Source organism: Amia ocellicauda, chromosome 14 (assembly GCF_036373705.1).
Source record: "Amia ocellicauda isolate fAmiCal2 chromosome 14, fAmiCal2.hap1, whole genome shotgun sequence".
In the NCBI taxonomy this organism is placed as follows: Eukaryota; Metazoa; Chordata; class Actinopteri; order Amiiformes; family Amiidae; genus Amia; species Amia ocellicauda.
This window is the reverse complement of record NC_089863.1, coordinates 4,247,153-4,267,250: the sequence shown is the minus strand read 5'-3', so window position 1 is coordinate 4,267,250 and position 20,098 is coordinate 4,247,153. Positions and strand designations below refer to the sequence as shown.

General features: G+C 46.5%; 1 protein-coding gene across 1 annotated transcript; it reads left to right on the top strand.

The window, feature by feature from the left end:
• Positions 1-1,550: 1,550 nt before the first annotated feature.
• ntn5 (netrin 5) lies at positions 1,551-18,810 on the top strand. Its single transcript, XM_066722530.1, has 9 exons — positions 1,551-1,805; positions 1,938-2,004; positions 12,283-12,960; positions 13,393-13,666; positions 15,300-15,488; positions 16,161-16,310; positions 16,477-16,539; positions 17,210-17,290; positions 17,668-18,810. Exons 3-9 carry the CDS (start codon positions 12,310-12,312, stop codon positions 18,057-18,059), a joined length of 1,800 nt encoding a protein of 599 aa, XP_066578627.1. The 5' UTR covers positions 1,551-1,805; positions 1,938-2,004; positions 12,283-12,309; the 3' UTR covers positions 18,060-18,810.
• The last annotated feature ends 1,288 nt before the right edge of the window (positions 18,811-20,098 follow it).

Genomic DNA, 20,098 nt, shown 5'->3' with positions numbered 1-20,098 from the left:
TTCAACTCCTTTCTGTCAACTGTACTACTTCCCTTGATTATCTGCTGAGCCCTAGATTGCCTTCAACCTCCCCTCACTCCATGTCCTGCTGTGAAGACGGGGAAGAGGTCCAAACTCTTGACTGCCCTCTCTGATTTCTTCTCAATTCAATAGTCTTGCTTCAATGCACTTTGAATTCTGCTAATCCTTCCAACCTTTTCTCCCTCTTTACCCACTCCCTCCAACTCTAGAAGTAGGGAAAAAAAATAAAAAATCCAAACTCCCTTTCACCACTTTGACCCTCGTGTTGTTCAGCTTCTGCAGGCCTCACTCCACTGCCACTATCTCTTGCTGATTCAAGTGTGTGTGTGTGTGTCCCCATCACTCCATCCTCCAGGCCAACCTTCCAGTCTTTGCCTACTGCTCTCCCATGCTTCTCCTAACAGGTGTGCCCCAAGGGAATCGAACCCCACACTCTCACTTTTAGTCCACTAAGAATCTAGGAGTCCCCCTTGACCCTGCATCTGAATCCCATAGGTTTAATGATTCTCCAAGCCTGTTAATGTAATGACTGCAATCGTGGGGTGTCTGCAGGGTTTCATTCTATTTGCTCCTTAATTGGTATAATTAAACCATAAAGTGAACACTACTCTCTCCTTACTCTGTAATGTCCTGAGCATTCAATGTTTTGAGGGATCAAATTGTAAGCTATTTGCTATAAAAATAAAATGGTTTTAGATATTAAACCCTACCTCACTAAATAATTGGGAGCTCTTATTCAAACAAAAACCAGCAGACAATGGACTGGAGTCTGACACTCCTAACTTCAGTACTCAGTGATTGAAAACCTTAATTCAGTGTTCCCAACCTTGCTGGTTTTTGTTCCAACTGTGCTCTCAATTACTTTATCTGCTTAGTTTACTTTTTAATTTTTGTTATTAAAAAGTTAGTTCTTCACTACGTTCTTTTTACAATTCTATAGTTAACACCCTACTGTTTAAAGTAATGAAGACTCTGATTTCAGGAATAATTAGTTTAATTAAGGGTTCAATTAAGTAATTGAGATTAGCGTTGGCAGGCCGACCACATTTTAGAGTGATCGGATCCCTGTTTTTGTTGTTGTCGCTTTAGCCTGTCTCTTGCCGTCTTACGTCACTTCTGTCTTACGTCACCTTCGCGGGAGTGCTGTGCACCGAGTGGTAATTGAGGATTTGCTCTTATTTTATGGTCTCTCCTTTCTCTTCACGCACCTGCAAAACAGGCGGCCAGGGGGAAGTAATCCATCAGATTTATGCGTGTCCCTGGAATATTCTGGCTCTCCCTGCATCTGTCTCTCCCTCACTCGTCCGGCCGCCTCCGCCCCCCACCTCTGTCACCGCGTCTCTCAATCTCTCTGCCCCAATAAATCCAAAGCTGACATGGTGTAAAAAGCGTGAGAACTGGCCGCTGTGTGTGTGTTTCGTTTTATTATTTAGTTTTCAACTTTTTTCTTCTCATTGAAAATAACAGTCATGGGGCTTCTATGCGTCTTCAATCCAAGCCTGAACCGGGATAACTGTTCAACCAGCCCAATGGGTCGGTTGACTAATTACGCCACACAAGGCTTCAATTAAGTAAATACGACCTTTAGGAAACTAATCACACGCGTCTGGGTACGAGCCACGGAGGGATTTGCTACGTCACCAGCGGAAAGCCCCTTCCCTCCTGGGTCCGGGACCGGGGCAGAGAGAGAGTCTGTTCCCGTGGAGCCGTGAGGGTGACCGGGCCTGGGCAGGGTGGCACCGAGAGACATGGCACTTGGGCAGACAAGACTTGGCACTGATATGGTGAGTGGCGCTACGGGTATGCACATTTACCCCCCCACCCACACACACACAAACACACAAACATCACCCTGCCTGCCTGCATGCTTCTCTCTCTCTCTCCCTCTACCAACTCGTTTATGGACCCCCCCCAAGTCCAGTCACTTGTGCCGTCCAAACCAAGAGGCGCCGAAGCGATACGCCTAGACCGCGAACGAGCAAGGTAATTAATTGGGGTGTCGGCTTAATTAACTGTCGGTTTGTTCTTAATTGATATCACCCACTCTCTCGGGGTGTTTGCTTGCTTGTTTGTTTGTTTTTCACGATGTACAATTAAACACTTTGGCGCAACACTGTGGACGAGACACGGAGCCTAAAGCTGGTCTCAAAGCGTAGAATAGAAAACTCTGCACAGGTTTACAGGGAATCAGATATGTATTTATTAATTTTACTGCCTGTATTGTTATGATGTGATTTTTATTATTATTATATTTAATTGCTGTAAACAAGTAGCCTACATCATATTGCGCGTTTGTGTTCACACGTAATTCCAGTAAAAGAAAAATGTGCTCATGGTTATATCGGTACAAGTGCGGATCGCTGACCTTAAACTCACATTTCTCGGATGGGAAAAAGTTCACAAGAGAAACGCAAATATATGACAATCCTGTGAGGCGATCACAAGGGTCTGTGACAGGCAAGAACATGTGAAGGTGTTTTTGTGGTTTTGAACAGAAGAGAATATTCCTGATTTTTAAAATGAAACTTCTTCCTCGATTTAGACTTTATTATTATTATTATTATTATTATTATTATTCATAATAATAATAAAAATACATAATATACAGGTAAAGGTGTAAGTTTTTATGCGTGTGCTGTGACCGAATATTTACAGAGAAACGTTTCTGCTTTAAAAAACGAGAACGTGTGATAAGAACGATATAATCTATATAGACTGTAAGGGCTATAGCCATAATCAATATACGGGTCTTCTGTGCAGAACGCGTCGCACGCTGTAAGGATACCCGCGCCTTTTCTAATGCTATTTCCACGTCTTTCTCTATTGTTTTTAAATATAATTTGTTATTTCTCACTACATCCTCAACTTGTGTTTAATCACATCTTTGTAAATATACTGTCGAAAACTGGGTTTAATAATATTATTATTATTATTATTATTATTATTATTATTATTATTATTAATACTATTGTTGTTGTTAAGTATTAATATGGTTGCTGTTGTTGTTTGATTGTTATTAAAAATTTCCTATTGTTACTATTACAAAAGCGCACTTTCAGTTATGTACAGTTAGTAGTAATTTACAGATAGGCCTGTGAATTTAAAAACGAGTTCAACGTTGTATATCGACCAATTTTAACCTACAGGTCAGACACTTGTTCTTTTAAGGTGAGGGGTAGATTTAAATATGAACTACTATATAAATTAAATCAATCAGTTATTCAGTACATAAATTGGCAACATGAAATACTTTACATATATAGGCTTCTTGTGAATATTTTACATTACAGTAGAGTACGCTGCCCATCGGGAGGGAAACGGAAACCTTGATTTAAGTCTGATGCACGAAGGAAATGGCAATCATTCAGAAACACAACCCGGGAGTCCGGAGCGAGAGATTGAGCTGCAACTGGGGGATTTGTCATTAAAATGTATTGCCCGCTGTCAAACGGTGGTTAAGCGGTTTACAATTATGTTTCGTGGGTGATGATAATAATAATAATACAGTCACGAATGTGTTAAATTTAACACATTCTGTGTTTGTTCAAGGACAACATAGCTTAGACTTAAATTCACCAAAGCACAACAACATAACGTATTTTTAACAAGTCTGTGTGGGGAGAAACACATTGTTGTCTTAGAAATACACATTAGTATGTTACACAGACACATTATTGTTTTTTAATTTGGTAAATTCTAACAGAGTTCTAAATGTGTAATAATGGGTAACGCAGTGAACATTGATATTTTGAGTTGCATATTTAATAACGTATTTGATGTATTCATGTAAAATATTATTATTATTCCTGCTACATTGTGCATAGTTTTAATGTTCAGTCATTTCATGGTTTAGGTTTATTACTGCAACAATAATTATAATTTAATGCATTTGTTTATTAATATTTCACAGGGTCTGTGGTTTCTAACTCGTTTATATGGATGTTTGTCGCAAATCTCTCACTCTTTCTATCCAAATCAGTACCAATTAATTAACAAAATATACTGTGTTTTCTTCTGCTTATTATTTTATATTTATAATAATTCCGTAATAATTTCATATTATTATTATTATTATTATTATTACTGTCAAAGGTTATTATAATGCATTCTTATTTATTGATTGGTTTGTATGTTGTTGTTGTTATTATTATTTATTATTATTATTATTATTATTATTATTATTATTATTATTATTATTATTATTATTTGGAACTTGTAAATTATATGCGCTATAAGTAAACTGAATTTAATTGTGGACTCTGAGACACATAGGCCGAGAATTCGACACACAACGAGCTTCGTCCATTTTATAAGGCAGGCCGCTCCCCGGGCTGATAATACAGATATTTTACATTTCCAATACAGTAATAAATAAGATATATGAATTACGCTTTATTATATTATGTTACACTGTTGTTTTCACACATTACCGAGACTGGGAGGACCGCCAGCACCATCGAGTGAGATATTTTAACGTGATTTGGCAAACCAGATCAAAACTGAATACTACCAATCTCTACACTGCGGTATAATTTATTGCAGGAAGCCACAACCAATCAATCAATCAAAACGCAATAGGGTGTCATTTATAATCATAATAACCATTTCTAATATGAATTCAAAAAAGTGTGTGTGTGTGTGTGTAAATGCACTCTTAGAACTTGTGTTAAAATTGACCAAATTACATTATTTGTAACACAGTGTTGTGCTTTCCCATAGACAGACTTGTACTAAAAATTATGATCGTGTTTTGCGTTGGTAAATGTTAACATAGAGATGTGTTGTCCCTCAACAAATACAGAATGTGTTCAATATAAAACAATAGCTCTAAGAATGTATGTGCATGCTTATATAAATTGGATCAGATATGTCGGTACCGGGACAGTCTAGAGTCGCACGGTTTCCCTCATGACACTGTGTTCCCAGTACACACGGACTGGCCATAGAGGGGACACGGGGGAAAGGGTGTTACTATACAACTGGATCCATATTAAATGGTTATATTAAAGTAACACACTTCCCCTGTCGCTCTCCCTAGATCCAGACTGAACTCGCAGCCTATATAGGTACGACACCAGACAGACCAATATAAAGAAGGAAGAAAAAAATACAATCTTTTTTTGGCTGCGGCTTAAACTTGGCTGAGAAGCGCTGAGATGAAGAACGACTCGGCTCTGCGATGTCTTTACAAGATGTTATTTTACCGAATACACTCTCTCTCTCTCTCTCTCTCTCTCAACTTGTATTAAACCATATTATTTTAAAAGCGCATGCATTAAACATATACATACAAATTGCCCTGTCCTACAACATTAAATACACTTTTTTTCAATAGAAATTAAACGGCGGAACGTCTGGTTTCAGTCAGACATGTCAAAAATACAGGACCCGGTTTGGTCATAAAACATTTTATTAATACTATTTGGAAAAATGTTCTGAAACAGATTTTTGAAAACTCTAATCGGTGCTTCTTAAATTAGATGATTAAGTATTAAATTCTTAATGTGCCCATCTGGACCAAAACGATATTAACAGATTAATCAATCAAATATTAGTTGTTTCTCTTGTTTGTTTCTGTCTGTTAATCCATAAAGTGACGCATAGATTTCAATCAACAATCCACACAACGGATTTTAAACAAAAACAGAATGAATTAACATCACACCGCCTAAATACACACGCACACAAGCACACATTTACACACGACACACTCGCACTCTATCGTTTTAAAACATTATGTTGCCCTTGAACGAACGTAGAATGTGTTAAATTGAACACATTAGTTCTAAGAATACACAGACACTCTCACACACAGAATTACACACAAACAAATACACTAATTCACACACACTCTCTCACACTCTCATGTGTTAAATGTTATTTTCACTCTTTGGTTGCCAGAGTCATCGGCCTCTCTCGGTTTACGGGATGTCTATTCCACGTTTATCTGTGTGCTTAGGACAGGATAGGTCTCCACCTCTCCCAGATCAGTGTCCGCACAGCATCTTTTCTTTGGCTATCCAGGTGTTTTTGTGCGGGCCAGTTTCTACGGCCAGGCTGTGGTTTAACCCTGACCAGATATTCTGCCAGGGTAAATTATTTGTTTAGGGCCAGATAGCATTGCAGCTTATGGTTTAATTTGATTTCATTTTTCCATAATTGTCTTCCAGATTAGATACATTTGGTTCATGGTTTGTGCCGGGAGTTTTTGCTGGTGCTGTTCTGAAGATCGATGGTGTTAATCTGGCTCAGTTGGCTGAGCTTCAGTGCCATATTTCTCTCTCTCGCTCTCTCTTGTTCCGCTTCTGTTCCTTGAGTAACCCGAGTTCTCTGGGCCGAGGTAGAGCTGTCAGAAAGGTGTGAACTAAAGACGAGGCGATTTGTTAAACATCCAAGCCCCGATAATCCCTCCCCTCGGGCTCGCCATTCCTCCAGCGCCGGCCGCTGCTAAAATAGACGGCACCCTCAGATATCCCGGATGGGGCAGATAACTCGCACTCCTCTGGAATAGCCTGGAATGCGGTGGGGGATCAGTCCGTTACAGCCTCTATGACGTCATACGCGGTGTGTTTGTTGTATAATTATTTGGTGCGCCCAGTCCAATTAATATTTGTCTTTAATATTATTTTCTTTAAGAAAAAAATAAAAACATCTACACTCTTAGAAATATTTTGTTAAATTGAACATATTCCGTGTTTGTTCATGGACAACACAATTTCCCAAACTATAATGTGTATTTTTAATACAATAATGTTTCCCCCACACAGACTTGTTAAAAAGACACATTGTAGTGTTTGCGCTTTGGTGAATTTTTACACTAAATTGTGTTGTCCTTGAAGAAACAGAGTGTGTTCAATTTAATTTAGAGTGCACAATTACGTGTATTTACTTATTTACCAATAAAGGGAAGAGGGATCTCCGTTGTTCTCAATCGCATCCCTATTGTATATGTAATGTGTGTGTGTATATGTATATGTATATGTATGTATATATATATATATATATATATATATAAAGTATAGGCCGATATATATTTACACACACGCATAGATATAGGCTAAGTATATAATATATAGATTTAGTTTTCGAGGTGTTTAATCTACCTTCAGGGCAGGATTGTGGTGGGAGACGTTATTTAGGCTTAAAACTAAGAAATACAACAGTCAATGACGTAAAACTATGTGATGATATGATAATTTGGATACTGGTGTTTATTTATTGTTATTAATGTAAAATACAAAAAATCCCGTGATTGTGAAACACCAGCCCCCCACCTCCTTCCCTCGTGTTTGCCAGATTGCTGGAGTTTCACTCCAGTCCGTGACCAGGAATGTTAAATTCAGCCAAATCCCTCATCTGGTTTGCGCTGCCTTTTCAAACACGGGGATTTAGGCCTCCTCTGTGAGGAACAACGCTTTGACAGGTAGGCTGATGGACAGCCAAGCCGGGCCGGGGCGACTGGTCACTGACCTCTGACCTCTGACGTCAAAACTTTAGAAACTCTACAAGAAATCCAAGCCACCTGACCAGTGTTCACAACCAGGATAACTCACTGGGTTGTCTTCACAAATTAATACATGGATCATCATAATAATTATAATACAAACGTGTGCGTCCACAGATTAAATCAGATTGCTAAATGTATTTGTTTAGGGAATGTATGTAATTTAATATATTCCTTCCTGTGTATCTTTACAGAAACTTGTTTTAGTGATCGTGATCAGGCAATAATACAATCTTACTGCATTTTATTAGCAGATTATACTATTATACTACTACTAATTAGGGCTGTCTTCGAACGTTCGAAGGTTCGATGGTTCGTTCTGTCTCCAAACCTTCGGAGGTTCGTCGTGTGACAATCACATCGATTTGTTTTTCTCTTGTTAATAGAAACTAACAATGTTTGAATACTGTAGCGTACCACCACACCCAATAAAGGGTTAATGGGGTAAAGGCGGGGCGGTGCGGAGGATTGTAGGTAGAGGCATAAAAGGCCAAAGGAGTAATAATAAATACAAAGATTTGTTGTTGCACTCACAACGAACGATGAGGTGTGTTTACTGCTGTGAAATAATACTAAACCACACTGTCCCACTGTCTAAATTAAAACAGTAGATTTGCATACTGCCCATTACTTAAATCAAAGTTGTTGTATAGCATATTACTAAGTTCGAAACCGTCATAAAAAGTCTCTCAGTTGCCACTGTCATATCAGCAGGCATTGGACCAGATTATGTTTAAACAATGTATTTTGAAAATATAGAATTACATTGATATATTTCTTCTTCTGAAAGAGCACTATCCCGTGCCAGCATGGCTGTGGACCAGTCTAAGTTACTCAATCAATAGCTATAGCCTACATAAAACCGTGTGCTTGTAAAAATAAATAAAAACATGATTACTGTTCCATGTTTTATTTTGTTTATATGGATTACCTGTAAAAAACAAAACAAAACAAAACTGGATTTTCTTTCAAATCTATACATTAGTAGCTAATGTGACGTCATCGATAAATTATGCACATTAGCACCAACGAAGCTTAGAAACGTAATGTGTTCCGAACGTTCGAAGGTAAAAATTGTTCCTTCGAGACAGCCCTGCTACTAATACATTGCAAGGAGCTTATTAGTGCAACAGGGAAAACAATTGCGTTAATACGATAATAATATTGGGTGGTTTCGCAATAATTAATGTTTTTAATAACAGATACATTTGCTTTGAGATTCAGATAATTCTATAAGAGGATCCAAAATACATTACATTCATTCTTTTTTAGTTGCAGGGGGTAATACTTGGTGCAGTATAACCATATGGACTTGGAAAAAATAAAATGGTTGTATATGCTTCAATCAATTTGTATAATTATATTTATCCAATCATTCTTGTTTCCTCTTCGGAGCTAATAAGCTTCTGTAGATTCGATTTTGTCAGTGCAGTTTATCTTATAATTGGGTGTTGTCGTTTCCGGTGACGATAGAGCTTCCCGGCATGCTCTGCGATCTCATCCAACGCCCCGCGGCTCTACGCCTCGGAAACCGGATCCTGCCTTTAGCGACATTCCAGTTTAACCCCGACCCTTTGGAGTCGCTTCCCCTTTCATGCGCCGAAGAAATGAGTTTGGAAAATTAGTTGGGTCCCATTACAGGTCTGCGGTCACTTCGGGGAATTTAATCCCAGTGGTGATAAATTATTCCGTTTTTTTTTCTTTTTGCCATTTAGTTGATATTTTACACGTTTTTTTCTGTGTTTCTTTTAAATCCGATATCAAAATCCCCCTGTGCACAGATGGTAGCTTTTTACAGTGTAATTGTATTTTGGAGGGGGTTAATGAAACCTGTTGCTCTACACTGTACTGCAATACATTACACTATACTATAATGCTATAGACTACACTACATTACTCAATACCACATTGCACTGCAATACACTACACTATATTTTACTGCAAAACATTATACTATACCATACTACAATAGACTACACTATACTACACTACATTACACAATACTACACTGCACTGCAATATACTATACTATACTGCAATACACTACACTTCACTATGCTTCAGTAGACTACACTATACTACACTGCAACAATCACAGAAGCAGCAGTAGAATTGCTCTTCTTTTAATTGCCGTCCGTGTCGCTGATACCCAGTGGGCTCAGGGATGCGTTTGTGTCAGGACGGTCCAGCAGGAGTCAGAGATCTCATGTGTGACCCTCTCCGCGCACCCCCCACCCCGAGTCACTCCTCGGATTTCAAGCTCATTGCTAATTGAACCGCTGCCCCCCCCACCCACAGAGCAGTTTACCCCCTCCTGCTGACTGCGCTGTCAGTGTCCAGCGCTCGTTAGAGGCTCATCAATCTCTGGCAGTTAGGAGCATTCCAGCCCCAAGGAGAGAGACGGAGAGAGAGATGGATCTGGATTCCATCTCTGGAGTGTGTATGTGTGTGTGTGTGTGTGTGTGTTGTGTGCGTGCATGTCTGTGCTTGCTCGGGCGCATCTGTGCATGTCTCTGGGTTGCATGTTGTGTGTGTGTGTGTGGTGGCTGTTTTTAGCTTGGGGTCCTTTCACCACCATCAAACAGCCCCTGACAGACTGCCCGCCTGCCTGGGGGACGAGCTGGGGGGCACGCAGACCAACACAACCACACAAAATCTCTCCTGAGGAGCACCTGCCCACAGCGGATAAAACCAAGCCCTTCTTGTTTGCATGTTTCTTTATTTTTGTTTGCCCAAATGGAAGCACCAGAGTGAGTGTGAAGAATCCCAGATACACAAACAAAGAGTCTTGGATTATTCATACACACACACACTCACACTCACTCACTCACACACACTCATTCATACTCACGCACACACAGTAGTAGTAGTCATGGCGTTAAAGAACAATGCATCACTAGATGTCCAAACACATAGCTCGATTGCTCTGGTATTTTTCTCTTCCCCGATCAGCCCACCTAGCACCTCTCCACTCCCCCTTCAGAGTGGGGCCCCCCAGTCGCCGGCCACAGCGCGGGGGGCCCCATCTGTCCAGACTGGGGAAGCAGCTTTTGGTGCAAAACGAAGCCGATCCATAAAACTGACAGATACGTCCTAGACTGACTTACGGCAGCTGCTCCGAGCCTCCCATATATCTGGACATGCACACAATTAATTTTTATACTTTTGTCGGTGTCTACGCTCCCAGTTTATAGGAACCCGGGATTTACGACCCCCCACTCCTCTCTCAGTGCCCCGATTCTGGAATAAAGATATAAAACATACCGCAGAACTAATAAATGTAATAAATGAATAGATAGATAAAGCCACATCGTTTTTCTTAGATAAAGTAGTGCCAGACTTGGAACATAAGAACATAAGAAGAACATAAGAAATTTCACAAACGAGAGGGGACCATTCGGCCCATCGTGCTTGATTGGTGTCCATTAATAAGTAAGTGATCCAACGATCCTTCAACCACATCGCTGGGGAGTTTGTTCAGATTGTGACGCCTCTCTGTGTGAAGAAGTGTCTCCTGTTTTCTGCCTTGAATGCCTTGAAGCCCAATTTCCATTTGTTTCCCCGGGTGTGTGTGTCCCTGCTGATCTGGAAAAGCTCCTCTGGTTTGATGTGGTCGATGCCTTTCATGATTTTGAAGACTTGAATCAAGTCCCCACATAGTCTCCTCTGTTCCAGGGTGAGAAGGTTCAGGTCCCTCAGTCTCTCAGTAGGACATTCCCTTCAGACCTGGAATAAGTCTGGTTCCTCTCCTCTGAACTGCCTCTAGAGCAGCGATATCCTTCTTGAAGTGTGGAGCCCAGAACTGTCCACAGTATCCAGATGAGCTCTAACTAGTGCATTGTACAGTCTGAACATCACTGCCCTTGTTCTCAATTCTACACTTTTGACAATATACCCTAACATTGTGTTTGCCTTTTTTATTGCTTCCCCACATTGTTTGGATGGAGAAAGTGAGGAGTCCACATAGACTCCTAGGTCTTTCTCATGCGTTACTTCATCTAGATCTGTACCTCCCATAGTGTAATTATAGTGGACATTTTTGTTACCTGCATGTATTACCTTGCACTTGTCCACATTGAATTTCATCTGTCAGGTTCTGCCATTGATATAGATTAGAAAAAGCACAGGCCCTAGTACTGATCCCTGTGGATCTCCACTAACAACCTCACTCCAGTTAGAAGCGACTCCTCTAATTGACACCCTCTGTTTCCTATACATCAGCCAGTTCATAATCCATCCACTTACATTACACTGAATGCCTACAGCTTCCAATTTGAGGATCCTTTGTGGAACCTTATCAAAAGCTTTTTGAAAATCGAAGTATATCATAGCATATGCTTTCACATTATCTACAGCTGAAGTTGCATGTTCAAAAAATTCTAATAAATTAGTAAGACATGGTCTGCCTCGTCTAAACCCATGTTAACTATCTCCAAGAATATGATTTTCATTAAGATGCTATTTTCTGTCTAATCACTTTTCAAAGGGAATGCAGGTGAGACTGATTGGTCTGTAATTTCCTGGCTCAGTTTTGTCCTCTTTCTTGTGGATTGGTATGACATTTGCCGTCTTCCAGTCAGTTGGCACATCCCCTGTTCTGAGTGTCAGTCTTTGTCCTAATTGTCGCCTGTGAGAGCAGCCAGGAGATTCGCTGTGTTTAGTTATGAAGAGAAGAAAAATAAATCAAAAATATTTTGTTCCCCTATTTTTCATTAATTGTGATTTGATGTGTTGTTTTGTTGTGTTGTGTTTCTCAGGCTGGGTGAAGCTGCTTCTCCTGGGCGATGTGCTTTCCCTTCTCCTCCCCTGCCCTTCTCCTCCTCCTCTTCTTCCTCCCCCCCTCCCTCTCCCACTCAGCGCTGAGATGGATGGCTCCCCAGGACCCCTGCTACCATGCCGACGGGCGCCCGCGCCACTGCCTGCCCGAATTCATCAACGCAGCCTACCGGGTACCCGTGGCGGTGAGCGGAGGGGCCTCCCCCGAGACCGTCCTCTCCCTCACCGACCTCCACAACCTCCACAATCTCAGCTGCTGGCCTGGGGGCGGCGGCGGGGCAGCCTGGGCAAAGGACTGGACTCTGACCGTGCCCCTCGGCCGGCGCTTTGAAGTCACCTACATCAGCCTGCAGTTCTGCCAGGCGGAGCTGCCCGCCTTCGGGTCCATCTCCATCCTGAAGTCCATGGACTATGGCCGGAGCTGGCGGCCCCTGCAGTATTACTCGCCCCGCTGCCTGGCTCGCTTCGGAGTCCCCCCCAGCCTGGCGGTGCCCTCCAAGAGCCAGGAGAGTGAGCCCCTGTGTGCAGACCCCCGGCCCCTGCACAGGCACCGGGGGGGCCTAGTCCTGGCCTTCTCCATGCTGGACGGCCGCCCCTCTGCCCCCGATTTCGACTACAGCCCCGTGCTGCAGGACTGGGTTACGGCCACGGACATCCGTGTGGTTTTCCACGGGGAGGGTGTGGGGCCAGGGCCATGGCCGGGGCCAGGGGCCGGGAGCTCCCCTTGGTGGAAAGCGGGGTCTATGGGCAAAGGGGAGGGGCCACAGGCTAAGCGTGGGAGGACCCGGGAGGAGGCGGGGTCGAGGTCGAGTGGTGGGCAATACTTCAGAGGGAGGAAGAGGGCCGGGGTGGGTCGAGGGGAAGGGTCTCAGAAGGGACGGGGCAAGAAGGGAAGTGGCCCAGATTCAGAGAGGGTGCTTGGTGGGCAGAAGGGCGTCAGTCTGATGGAAGGGGAGAGGAATAGCACCAGGGCAGGGCGGGGTAAGGGGCGGGGGCAGAAGCAGAAGGGAGTGGGGCAGGCATGTGCCAAGGGGGTGTGTGCCGACTGGGGCCTGGATGCCCTTGCGACGGGGCCCCGGGGGGGTAGGGAGCTACGGCGTAGGCGGAACCACGCGGCACATCTCAGGGACACCACGGCCGCCCCCCCACTGCCGGCCCCTATGACCTTTGCCCTGGCCGACCTGCAGGTGGGCGGGCGCTGCCGGTGCAACGGGCATGGCTCGCGGTGCCGCCGGGATGCCTCGGGCGCAGCGCTGTGCCAGTGTGAGCACCACACCGCCGGGCCCGACTGCGACTCCTGCCAGCCCTTCTACTGCGACCGGCCCTGGCACAGAGCCACGCCCCACCAGCCACACCAGTGCGTCCGTGAGTCAGTGCTGCCCTCTGCCTGCCCGTCTGTCTGTTTGTGTGTGTTTATCCATCTGTCTGTGTGACTGTGCCTGTCTCTCTCTGTCTCTTTCTATCTCTGTGTCCATCTGTGTCTCTCTGTGTGTATTTATCTCTCTCTGTCTGTCTGTGTTTGTGTGTTTATCCGTCTCTCTCTCTCTCTGTGTCCATCTGTGTCTCTGTATGTGTCTCTCCCTCACTGTCTCAATCCTGTCCTTTCCCTCTAGCTGCCTTTCTGCTAGTCAGTCTCCCTCGAAGAAAATTAAAAGTGAATCCATCACCACTAGTCTAGTCCTGCACAGCAAAGTCATGTCACACATCAATGATGTTGGTCCAGGGTTTGAGGGAGGTCGGGGAGAGGAGCAGCAAGCTGGTCCTGCACTGGGGCTCCACACTGACCGACACGCTGACCTTGGCCCTCACTGCGGCCCCTGCAGTGACACACACACAGCACAGTCACACACTGACCAATACGCTGACTGTGGCCCTTACTATGGCCCCTGCAGGGACACACAGCACAATCACACACACACACACACACACACACACACACAAATATATCTAACACACAGCGTGCAGTGATCATATGTGGCTGTATTTCTGTTATTGGAGGAGTGGGGGTGTCTCAGTGTGCAACTTCTCTCCGTCTCCATCTCAGTCCGTCTCTGTCTCTATCCCTGACACTGAGACAAACCGAGAGCAACATGTTGGACGGTGACCAGTGGACAGACCTCAGGGCATCCAGTTGTCCACAGCGTAGGGATTTTCTTTCCCACAGTGCACGGGGGCTGCACCCTGACACTTGCTGTGTCTGTGATGTCGTCATGTCCTTGGTCGTAAATCTCGGCTGGCGGGTCACCGGGTTCCTTATGATCCTTCCCAACCTCCTCACCCCCGCCCCCCCCAGCGGTGACCTTTCACCTGCCTGCCACTTTTAGGCTGTAAATCAGCACAAACAGGTGAGAGGAGAGGAGAGGAGAGGAGGGGGAGGGGAGCACCACGGCAGCCTTGTTTGAAATCTGAGAGAACCAGGCTTGAAGGCTCTGCAGCCCCCTCCCCCTGCCAGGCATGGACGGGCTCGGCCTGGACACCTGGACACCTGTTGCCCCACTGTAAGAGACACCTGCCCCCAGCGTCTCCGTTTAAAGGGCAGCTCAGAAATACCTCAACACGGGCCACCAGAGCTGACTAACCCAATCTCCCTTTCTCCCCTTCAACCTCTCCCTCTCTCCCTCCTGCTCCCTCCCTCCCCCGCCACCTGCTCCACCTCTCCTTCTCTGTCTTCTGCTCCCCCTCTCCATCCTGCTCCTTTTCTTCCTATCTCTCCCTCCTGCTCCCTACCTTTCCCTATCTCTCCCCCCCTCCCCCTCCTTCTTACTCACTCTCCCTGCCCCTCTTTCCCCCTCTACCTCACTTCCCCTCTCACCCTCTCCCACCTGCTCCCCCTCTCCCCCCTACTCCTTTTCTTCTTATCACTCCCTCCCCATCTCCCCCTCTCCCTTCTCCTCATCTCCCTCCCTTCCTTCCTTCCTCTCCCCCTTTCCCCCACTCCCTCTCTCCATCGTACGCCCCTCTTCCCTTCTCTCCTGCTCCCCCTCCCCCTCCCCCTCAGCCTGCCAGTGTAACCAGCACTCCACCCGGTGCCGGTTCAGCATGGAGCTCTACCAGCTGTCGGGCCGGCACAGCGGGGGGGTGTGTCTGCAGTGCCGCCACCACACCACCGGGCGGCACTGCCACTACTGCCAGGACGGTTACACCCGCGACCACAGCCGGGACATCAGCCACCGCCGGGCCTGCCGCCGTGAGTGAGGGGGTGGGGGAGCGGGAGAGAGAGAGGGAGAGGAGATGTATGAGGACTCCACAGGACCACAGGGCATCACTTACTCCCTGACACACACACACACTCTCACTCTCACTCTCACTCTCACACACAGTCACTCACTGATGCATACACACACACACACATACACACACACATACACAGTCACTCAGTCACACACTGACAGACTTACAGTCACTCTCACACACAATCTGAAAGATCGTATTGAGGGGGGGGTCTTCAAATGGTGGCAGAGCATGGAGAGAGAGAGAGAGAGGGAGAGGGAGAAGGCTTACTGAGGGAGTTACTCTGTCTGTTAATTTGTACAACGTGCCACAAAGGAGAAACAAACTTGGTTCCTCACCCTTGGTTTTCCTTCCCATCCCCCTCTTCCTCACCTTCCCCCTCTCCTTCAACTCCTCTTTCCCTGCCCCTCCTCTACACCTCTGCTCCCTCCCCCTCCTTCTCCCTCTCCCTCTCCCTCTTTCTCCCCCATCCCTCTTCTATGTGCTTCCCCCCTCCCTCTCTCTCACTCCCTCCTCTTTCCCTGCCCCTCCTCTTCTCCCCCTCTGCTCTCTCCTCACTCCTTCCTCCCCCTGTCCCCTCCATCACTCCCTACCTCCCCCTCTCCTCTTTCTCTCTCTCTCCCCTCAGCCTGCTCCTGTCATCCCGTGGGGGCCCTGGGTCGCTCCTGCAACCAGACGACGGGTCAGTGCCGCTGCCGGGATGGGGTGACAGGTCTGCCCTGCAACCGCTGCGCCCCGGGGTACCAGCAGAGCCGCTCGCCGCTGAGGCCCTGCGTCCGTGAGTCTCTGCCTCCCCGAGGGGTCCCTGTACCCCCCTCAGGGGGCCACAGGCCTGAATACTCTAAATCTTCCTGTAGCGATAACACCCCACCTCCCCTCCCTGTGTGTCGTGTGTGTGTTCTGTATCTTCCCCTTACTGACTTCCTGGTTCTTCGTCTCCGCAGGGATTCAGGAGCCGGTCGCCACCACCACCGCCCCCCCGGCCTACCAGCTCCAGTACAGCACAGGTGAGAGGGTGAGGCGACCCCCCAGGGCAGGGTGCGGCTGAGACCCCTGGACCACTCAAACCCACGCACCCACCCCTGGTGACAAAACACCGTCACATAACTTTAAATTACTACCAATCTCACACACCGCCACCGCCTGGTGGATAGGGACCGCCATTACAGCCTGCACACCCTGTTGTAGATGTGTAACCAATCAATCAATGTAGCCACTAGCCATAACCTCAAAACCCCAGATGGGAGGGACACCATTGTGACTAGATGCTGGAACCCAGTCTGAGAACCCAGGAGTAGAGGGTAGAGGGAAATGGAGCAGTCCTGTGGGGGTCCATGGTTGTCCTGGCTCATAAAGCACTTTGAGATGTCTGCATGTAAAGGAGCTATATAAAATAAAGCAGATTCATTATTACTGTTATTATGATGATTATTATTATCGGTGTGTACATTTTTTATTGAATATTATACTTTGTGCAATTAAAACTTGACATAAATGATAATGAATCAGCAGAAATTACATATCAAGACCTCTCCACATCCTGTTTCAGACCACAATCCATCCAATGGTTAACTTCTGGAATTACGAAATATCTCAACAACATTTAAAATGGCTTTTGTTTTTTTTTACTTTTTATGTCACCCTCGACCTCGTGGTTGTCGTTGTGCGTTCGCCCAGGAGAGGGGTGCAGCAGCTACTGCCAGCCTGCGGAGGGGAGGGTGCGGATGAACCTGCGCACCTACTGCCTGAAGGACTATGGTGAGCAGATCGGTCTCTGCCACGGGTCCTCAGGGGACAACAGGAACGGACAATGTAACAGGACTCTGACTGTGTGAGGTTGTGTGATTCCTCTGAGTGATCTCTCTCTCTCTCTCTCTCTCCCCCCACCTTCTATCTCTCCCCACCCCTCTCTCTCTCCTCCCTCTGTCTCTCTCTCTCCGACCCCTCCAACTCTCTCATCCTTATCTCTCTCTCTCTTTCTCCCCCCACCCCTCTCGAATCCCCCCTCTCTCTCCCCATCTATCTCTCCTCCACCCCGTCTCTCTCTCTCTGACCCCTCTCTCTCATCCCCATCCCTATCTCTCTCTCTCTTCCCCCCTCTCCCCCATATCTCTCTCTCTCTTTCTCTCCCCAAGTGCTGAAGGTGCAGGTCCAGGCCATGGAGCGCTCCGGGCCCTGGTGGCAGTTCTCCGTGTCGGTGCCCTCAGTGTTCCGCAGCGGGTCACCCCGGGTGCGCCGGGGGCAACGGACCCTCTGGGTGCCGGAGCGGGACCTGGGCTGCGGCTGCCCCCCGTTGCAGGTGGGCCGCACCTTCCTGCTCATCGGCTCCGGGGCGGGGCCGGACGAGAGCCGCCTGGTGGCCGACCGCTCCACGCTGGCGCTGCTCTGGAGGGACCACTGGACGCCCAAGCTGCGGGGCTTCCGGGGGCAGGAGCGGAGAGGACGCTGCCCGGCGCCAGCCCCCTCCACCACCACCTACACTCCGACCCGCACCTCCCCGGCCCCCACACCGTCAGACAGTCCTTAGCCAAGACCCCCCATAGACGACTGCGTCCATGTTATGCTCGGTGGGCAGCCCGATTGATACCCATTGTGAGGTTGAACCACACAACCTGTAGCGCAGAGGCATCTCGGATGATCCTCACTGCTGGCGCAGAGGTTCCCGAATGGCCCCGGGCCCTCGGATGACTTTGGGCCAATGACACTTCAGTGGTTTGTTTATGACACCACCACCAGTGACACCGCAAAAAGGGAAGCGGCATTTGGGCCAACCAGAAAACATCCCTGGGTTCCCCTCAGTGTCGCAGGGATTGTGTGTTGTTTTTCATTTGTCCACAGCACAGTGCGGTAACGGGGGCCTGAGGTTTAGATCTGTGCTAGCTCTCTTCAACCAGGGTTTGGGGGGGGGGGATACCTTCTCTATGCTGAGTCCAGCTATGACCCCCATTTGTAGCATCCCTGCTGTTTTACACACGTAGATGAAGTCAAGTTAACTGAGGCTCAGAGACCAAGGGGCTGGGAATCTGATGTAGTTCTCTGTAGGAGTGGAAGCTATTCATGGTACAGTAACAAGCATATAGAACAGCCCCCCCAGTGTAAACTCGTAGTGTGTGTGTGTGTGTGTGTGTGTGTATTTATTAAAAGCGGGCTGCAGTCAACACTGAAAAATCACTCATCGGCATCACAATCAAGAGATGTATTTGTTGTTGTTTGTTTTTAATATAAACCTGATCAGTCTTTTGTATCTTATCTTAATCTTAATAAAGCCCTAGTTACCAGTTTGTTGTGTAGGAGATCCTTATTCTAATTCTTAATAATAATACAATATGTTAATTCCGAGACTTTCACGTAAATAAACAGAAGAGATTTGACAAGACGAGTAATCATAATAATAATAATAGTAATAATGATGATGAAGAACTCTGAGACCACTTACCAGTTCTGTGAGGCCAGATCCCTGGGGTTGTAATAATAATAACACTCATAATAAAAGGGTAAATACACTTGCAGTCAATCGGTTCTCCGTGTGGAGGACAGGTGCGGGAAATCACAGATCTTAGAGGCCAGCGGATTGAGTTAGACAAGGCCGTGCTGTAAACAATACCTTCACTGTTGCACGGCTCGTTGACAGAGAAAAAAAAATATATATATCTGTTTTCATCGCCCCCCCGGCTGTGGATCAACGACATGAAAGGTCAATACGCCACCCCCCACCCCACACTAACACAAGTGTGAGGTCAAGTGGCTGAACAAGATCGTAAAAACTGGGGGAGTTTCCGACTGCAGAGCTACTGAAAGCCAACACGACGAGCAGGCAGAGAAAAGTGTGATCAAAACACTGAACGCAATTATATTAAAGCCGCTTTGGACTGAGAACCGGCCCGGGCAGAGCAGAGGAGAGTCTCCGGGGTCCCGAAGTGCGGTGACCTCTGACCCAGGCTACCAGATGTCGGTCTCTTTGCCCCGGGCAGGCGAGGGTTAACGCTGCAGCCCCTAACCCCCCCAACGCTCAGCATGTGTTCTGTGTGAACTCCGTCTTGTTGCTCATGAACCAGAACTGATTGGATTTTGGTAGCCCCTAAGCGTGCAAATCCACATCTGTGTCAAATGGCTTTATTGCATCCCGCTCTCATTTTCTCCCTCTCCCTCCCCCCTTCTCTCTCTCTCCTTTTCCCCCCTCTCTCTTTTCCTCTCCCTCCCACTCCCTATCTTCCTCTGCCCCTCTGTCCCTCCCTCTCTCCTTCTCTCTTCCTCTCCCCCTCTCCCTCCTCTTCCACTCCCCCTCTCCCCCTATCCCTCTCTTCCTCTCCCCCTCTATCTTCCACTCCCCCCACTCCCTTTCTTCCTCTCATTCTCCCTCTCTTCCCCTCTCCAGTGTAACACCCAGCATCTGTTTAATGTCCAGATATCTTCAGGTGTCAGTTTGCTCCATGTCATTTTTGAGACACTTGAATGGAAAACCCTGAATGGATCTGATGGCTACTCCTTGAATCCTAATAATAATGTTTTACGCATTATAACTGTTGTTATTTTTATTCTTACTACTACTAGTAGTAGTAGCAGTCA